Source organism: Borostomias antarcticus (assembly GCF_949987555.1).
Source record: "Borostomias antarcticus genome assembly, chromosome: 21".
Lineage (NCBI taxonomy): Eukaryota > Metazoa > Chordata > Actinopteri > Stomiiformes > Stomiidae > Borostomias > Borostomias antarcticus.
The window spans coordinates 20,031,231-20,038,870 of NC_140254.1; the positions used below are offsets into that span (position 1 = coordinate 20,031,231).

The 7,640-nt window shown below is 41.0% G+C and overlaps 1 protein-coding gene across 1 annotated transcript; it reads right to left on the minus strand.

Annotated features, from left to right (window-relative positions):
* Window positions 1-201: 201 nt before the first annotated feature.
* Window positions 202-1,753, minus strand: dlx6a (distal-less homeobox 6a; the record flags this gene model as incomplete). Its single annotated transcript, XM_084455212.1, has 3 exons — window positions 202-438; window positions 757-950; window positions 1,447-1,753. The coding sequence occupies 3 exons, from the start codon at window positions 1,751-1,753 to the stop codon at window positions 202-204; spliced, it is 738 nt and encodes a 245-aa protein (XP_084311338.1).
* Between the last annotated feature and the right edge of the window lie 5,887 nt (window positions 1,754-7,640).

A 7,640-nucleotide genomic window follows, 5' to 3' on the forward strand; every position in this document is an offset into this window, starting at 1 on the left:
GTATAACAACGACAGTCCCACGGATCAGCCATAGGTAAGTTAATACGGTTAGTTCCTTTGCCGTGTGTCACATCAGAGAGGTCCCTCTGTCCCTCCCTCGCGAACAGAGCACCAGCCTGTCTCAGTCTCGAGGCTGACGGAAATACATGGTGCAGGTGAAACGATGAAGACTCGAGGCTCCCCGGTCAGACTCCGAGCAGTCTATCTCTGCATTGACTCTTGATGTGGGGATGAATACCAGTGAGAATACCCGGGCATATAGCTGTTGGCCGGCATATTTACTCCTTTGGACGCCGACACGTCCCATATTGGAGGAATTGCTGGAGAGCGCGGAGAGAGCGCGATGGACCCGGGCATAGGGTCGCTCTCGTGCGGGTTGACGCCTTGCTTCAGCAGCTTCTTGAACTTTGACCTCTTATTCTGGAACCATATCTTTACCTGCAAGGAAGGGGAATGGAAAGACCTTCTATTAGAGCTGGACTAATAGGCCTACCTGAATGAAATGCAGGGCATTGTGACCTCTACAGACTGATAAATATCCTACCCAAACAAACAGCCGATTATGAAGACTACAAATATTTTGAGACCCTGTAGATTTGACTAATAGTAGAAAGCAATACAGTGGACAAAAACAATGATATTAAAATAATGATATTTTCATGGTGAGAAAAAACAACAATAGCCTAGTATATAGCAATATAAAAACATAATATAGGCCTAATAGATGTCTACTTTTTTATTTTTAATAGGCCCTACCTGTGTCTGTGTGAGTCCGAGAGAGGCGGCCAGCTCGGCGCGCTCTGGTAGTGCGAGGTACTGTGTTTGCTGGAAACGGTGATTTAAAGCTTGAAGCTGCAAACTAGAATAAATCGTCCGAGGTTTACGAATCTTCTTGCCTTTCCCATTGAAACGAATTTCTCCATTTTCAATCACTGTCGTCTTCTGCTGCTCTGCAACAAAGAAGGGTATAACGTTATGCTGTAGGCTATAGCCATACAAAATATCTTACGTCTCTCCATATTGCTGCACAAGCCTAAATAATGCAGAAAACAAATTGACAGGCAAAACTAAGAAAAATATGATAATGGAATATTGCTAATAAATAGTCACGTCACATTGACTAATTTCAGTCCATCAACAACTGTAATCATCATTGAGTCCTCTGTCATATTTAGGATATTGCTTGTAATGACATGTCAATTAAATGCTAATTACAACTTTCAAAGAGTAGGCTGCCTAATTCGATAGTTTGTGAGGATTCCCGGTTGGCATTAGCCGTCTCCTGGCTGTTTATGGGAACCAAGGGGCTACTTGGCTTTACCAAAACCAAACACTAAAACATCAAGCAGGAGAAAAATATTTTCGCATGATAGCCGGTGTGTTAGGCCATGGCGCGTAGCCTATATTGAACGGTAAAAACGTATGGTTAATAAATAAGCGTCTTACCTGTGCCGTCTAACCTTGTCTGACCGCCCGTGTTATTGGGGTAGGACGGTAGGTACGGGCTGTGGTGGGAATGGCTCACGTAAGAGTAAGGTAGCGACCTGTTGTAGGAATTGGTGCCGGGGTACGGGGAGTTGTCGTGCTGGTGGTGAGGGTGAGACCCGGAATGGAGACAGTGGAGCGGGTAATGGCTGGCGGCCATCGACGGGGAGCTCTGCTGTGAGTGAGACTGCTGACCAAACTCCATGAAAGCAGACTTGGACGAGTCCTGAGCCTCCAGACCGTCTGCCATCGTAGTCATGGTCATCATCAAATTGTCTGCCTCGAGAGCACTCACCCCCTCTCTCAAGTCTGAATGGGTTCTCTCGCTGTGCTGTTGTCTCTCTCTCCTCAGCGGACAGATATTTCCTATTAACACACGAATTTTCCCGCGGCGTATTTTTTTTTCCTTCTCCCCTGATATTCTCACTCAATGTGGCGGAAGGTGAGCATAAGTTAAGGCAGATATTTTAAGGTGGATTCTGTAAAAAACGAGTCCTTGCTTCCAGACTTCATGCAGACACTACAAGTAAAATGGTTTGTCTCCGAAGGGCAGCGCCTTCCGATTGGTCATTCAACCCAGCGTCATCAGTTCTGTGCTTTACGGAGACTTCAGTGCAAGTGAACCCACCTCACGAGTCTACCGCAGCCACAACCATGGGGGAAATAATACGGCGAGAGAGCCTCCTAATTCCTACAGACAAGCATCAAACGCACTAATCTTGTAAAATAGTATTTTGGAATACCCTTGTCAAGTTTGCTTTAGCAAAACCCCAAACAGCCTACGCGAAACGTGCAATACTCGGTTTGATTTATCCATACGAACAAATCATTGAAATCCTAGCGCTACTCATTAACATAAATTATCTTTCAAACGATGAGCCTAATAGCCCACCTCATTAAGACTTTAATGGACTTGTTTTAGACAGATATGTGACTCGTCAAATAACAAGGCGCGTATTGGGCAATATAGCTTTGCCAGATAGAGGTGCTGTTTAAGTGACGGCATCATTTATCTCCGTCGAAATAAGAGGCCTGACAAGGTCTTGCATATGCAAATTAGACATCTTGCGGTTTTGTAAATCCCACTTCAATCTATACGATCAATGGAAACTTGCCTAAATTGTTTCCCAATTTATATGAATTAAATAGGAATTGCACCTAGGCGTTATTTTATTTTTTAAAATGCTATCTTATCGACACGCTTTCCCAAGAGTGGCATTCATTTAGGCTATTTCATTTGAACGTACATTTCAAAATGGTGATGAAAGTATTATGGTCGCAATCCGTTTCAACCAAAAGCTCTTTGATTAACCGTCACACTTTATTCAGAGTGCAGCTATAAAATTAAGAACAATTCGCCTGTAATGAACATGGACTGGATGGTTTATTTTGGGGAGGTGGAATAAAGTGGATATAGCATACATTATCCTCTAATTATACGCCAGTGTCGCCCCAATTATCCTCTTATCAAAAATGGTTGTCTAAATGCAGCGTTTAGTTTCAATTTTCTCCCTTTCGAGAACTTGGTACCTTGCTATTATTTCCAGGGTTGTTATTTAGGCCTACTTGGGATTTAAAAGTGCACAGCCCAGCCGGATAATCATTTTACAGCAGTGGACCAGACGAGAAGCACATAGACACGTTTCTTATATGAAATAGGCCTAAAGAAACATCCCTAAGACTTGGTTTTAACCTTTAGGGCACAACTAAACGAATAAACTACCTTCAAGAATCTTCTCTAAGGACATGAATGTAGGTAAGAGACCAAAGACAGGTCTTCTGCATGGTGCGTTCAGATGCTGTTTCGTTTACTCCTGTTTTCGACGAGATATGCTATAAATCAGCTCTTAACATTCTCTGCATTTAAGGTACAACGTAGGCTAATGGTTTTAAATGGGTTCTTACATCTTAAACCTCCGTCACCCCTGATTGATCTAACATAGCCTCTACGTTTCATTCCGGGTTCCACTTGGACACGCAGGAGGGGAACCAGATACTACACCTTTTCTAATCGGCTTACGGCACAAGCAAAACGTAAAGGTTTCTCAGTAGACTACTGTTGGTTTATATCTCTATCTCGTGAATGATTAATCGAGACATTCTCGTTTATCACCTTCTGGAGAGACCGCAGCCTCACCTGTAGCCTACTGCCTGCTGACAGTTTTATTACCGGAATTGTGTGTAATGTGGAAGTTTCGTATCCATCACGCGTGATGGGGCCTTTCCTTATACACAGATGAACCGAGGCGATGAAAGAATTGAGAGATCACAGACGTTTTGTTTGAATGGTTTGATTGAACATGCCGTGATGATCGACATTATTTCTGAGGTGTTGAGTGAAGGGTAGCCATCTAGACATCTCACCGCAGTAGCCCACACAGGCAATTGAATGTGTTGCTTAATTAATCGATAGCGCAATAAAATTGGGCGTACAGCGTCTAAAAGCTATAAGGAATACTTGTTTAGACATGATGGATTTAGACGATATCTGGTCGCAGTGCTAACCATAGGCTACGTGTTTGCGTTGCATATGGGTCCATAAGCATCTAAATATCCATGTAGCCACACGCACGCATTGGCTACAAATGCAGGCTATTCGTGTTCTGGGCTTGAAGACGAGGCTACATTGTGATTTGTTGTGGTTAAGGTTACTTTAAGGCCTAACCACGGGAACAGGCAAGCCTTTTACAGAGTTTTTTGATTTATTAGGGTCCCATTACTATTAATTGAGAAAATGTTAACGTGAAATACAAAATAGGAAGCTGTGAAAAAAAAAAAAGTTGTCCTAAGCTTATAGGCGACCTTCAGCTCAATCAGTAGTTATGATGGTTTTCAGAAGTGTCTTTATTTCGAGCTGTCTATTACTCCAATATCAAACCACGGCGAATTGACATGGGATTCCCCCGAGTCCGGTTTGGGAAGTGGACCGGTATAAGGGGTCATAATAGAATATGGGCCTATGCCTTTGCAAACCAGGCTAACATAATGCCTATTAATTAATAAAAGGCCTACTATCAATAGGCCTACTACTTATTCAGACTAATTTCGAAGTTTAGTTCCAACAATAGTCTATATATGCTAATAATATTTTAAATCTGCATTCTTGTGCTGCGCGCGTGTGTGTGAATCTGTCTCTACAACATGTGTTAATAATATCTGAGCGCTAACATGGAGTTTGCGCAAAACAAAGTCTGGGACATGCGGTGCATGGCTCTAACAGCTAGTGACATGGGAAGCCACCTCCTTGCTTGTGGCGTTCTGGAGTGCTGGGGACGTCGTGGTTTGTCACTCAGCCCAATACAAGCCGTCTGTCCTCTCTTGCGTTCAAACCCACGGGCTCTTTACAGACACGCAGGCGTCGACGGGTTCCCATCGCTGCAGTGGAAGGGAAGTGGCGTGGGGGAAAGCGAACGCAGATGCATACCACACGCAGCTGTCGGTGTTCTAACATGGGTCATCGTAATAAGATTCAGACGTGGAGCATCCGTCTTCTCCCATGCATCACAAGACAGATGTCCTTGCTCTAGCAGAGCACACCCATGCCTGTGTGCACCGACACTCAGACTTTTACGCATGCACAAATGTGCGCGACGTGGAAAATAAATAGTCTAGGCCTTACACGAGGAGTGCCTATTTATGATAACAGCAAATTATGGTTATGCTATGCTACATATGAAAAAAAGACAAAGCAAATAACACATTGCCTGTCCAAGGCCACTGGCCCTATACCATAAAGGTATTGATCTGTAGACCTAATTGACGATTGTTCTCAAGGGCTCAAAATCTTTAAGAAATGATCATGAGATTAGGCTGTTCGTGTCGACCTTCAATGTACAGACCGGTATGATACGGTCGAAATAAACACGTCTTGACCACCATTAACGACAGAAACGTGCATCAGTGAAGCTCTCACATACCTCAATTCACTTCATTCAACACGGTCGAAATAGCAGAAGTAAGTCACACTCAAATCAATTAAGAGCGCTTGTTTCTCTTCCTCGCCTTCTTTGGGAACACTGATTATTTACCTGCTATAGGCCACTGAGATAACTGTTTTATTTTATTTTATTTTATTTTATTTTATTTTATTTTATTTTATTTTATTTTATTTTATTTTATTTTATTTTATTTTATTTTATTTTATTTTATTTTATTTTATTTTATTTTATTTTATTTTATTTTATTTTATTTTATTTTATTTTATTTTATTTTATTTTATTTTATTTTATTTTATTTTATTTTATTTTATTTTATTTTATTTTAATGATCAAAACAAAACAATTTCAGTAAGTTAGGCCTATATGGAACTTGAACCATGCCATTCCTAGCCATATGGAACTTGAATCATGCCATTCCTAGCCATTGCACCTGCAGACAAGACGGTTGCCAATAAAACATACCATATTATTTGAATAGCCTAACAAAGGGTCAACATTCTCCATTTTGACAGATTTCAAGTGAACGTCGTGATTTCAAGTCAACGTGCATATTGCACTAAATAATAAATTAATGATGAGGCCATGCGCATGGAATTAGGCCTGTCCTGGAGACTGGAGCATCCGGCGTCCCAGACTATTTTTAGCGGGAAAATAGGTCTTGGTAGGTCCACAAAGAAACCCCAATGATTGGGGCCTATATGTGATATCTGCTATTCAGAAATTAATCGAAATTAAACCCCCGAATAGCCACTAAAACACCTTTTATCTTTCGAGACAAATAATACTGGCTCTATAGACTTCCCCTTTTGGTGCTTTTTTCTCGACTTAATACGCGCCATTATTAGGTCTGACAGCACACTGCTCGGGCTTGAAGGAGAGGGTTTTGCCGGGAGATGACAGACAGGAAGGCCAGCAATCATGGGCTTTTTTTTTTTTCTTTTTTTTTTTTATCAGAATGTACTGTTCGATGCCGTTTATCCTTGATGATAGAAAATTGCTCTGTTGCCAGGACGCTGCAGAAATAGAGGGCAAGAGCAACATTTCCATTTTCCAGTTTGAAAGCCATTGAAATGAATTAGTAAAATGAAAAAAGGGAAAGAATCCCGCGGTAAACAAAGAGAGGCAAACAAAGATACCCTTTTTCTTGCCATGAGTCCCTTTTTTCGTTGTGTAGCCTAATTTTTCGTCTGCAGCCACTCGGAGCTAGGCTCGCAGTTCAACACTTGCAAATCACACAGCCCTGTAATACACTTCAAAGGCAATGATTCATTTTCAAGCCTCCAGAAATATAATTGGAGAGCATATCCATCTTTTGATCATATCCGTCGTATTTGTCATATTTTCGATGCTATATCGATGTTTTTTTGTTTGTTTTTTTAAATTTCCTATCGTCTACCCATATGGCTGCAGTTTACTGCTATTGTGTTGTTTTAGTGCAACTGCAAAACAGACAAATACAAAAAAGTAGGCAATAGGCTAGTAGAGGAAAGCTGTTTGATCTAAACCACTACAGTATGGTCATATTATAGGCTTAACTGAATTTTAACCACAAGTGAATATAGGTTTGTGTCATCTTGCTCACTTAAATCGTAGGCTAATATTATATGCTCATACCCGACCTCTACAGCTACAACAGCATTTCAATATAAATTACTCAGATTTCAGACTAGATAGTAATAGTCTTCCTAGTTATAACACACACAAATAATAATATTAATAAGAATAGTATTATTAATAATAAATAACACAGTTCACAATATTAACAATATGTCTGCTTCAAATAATTATAACATAATAATTATATAATAATTATAACAGCAACAATTGCAACACTTTATATTAGGCCTAATAAAAAGCACATTTGCATAGCTCTTGAAATCTAAAAGATCATTTACACATACACACACACACACACACACACACACGCACAGGTGACATAAAACAGAAACCATGTGGCAATAGCAGGTCATGCGTGTTCCCCAGGCCGCCTAAACGTTTGCTTGGTCTGAGTGTTGGCGAGCCTAATATAGTGCAACTCCGCTTTGAACTGTCCTTTAATCCGTATAGACTCTAATATGGTGTATTTGATCTGGTAATAAACCACGGATCTACATATTCATCTAAAGTGAGATGGGGATCCAGCGGCGAGGCCATCCTCACCCGAGGGGGAATGAAAGTGCCACTACAGACAGGTGGATCTCTGCAATGGGCTCTATA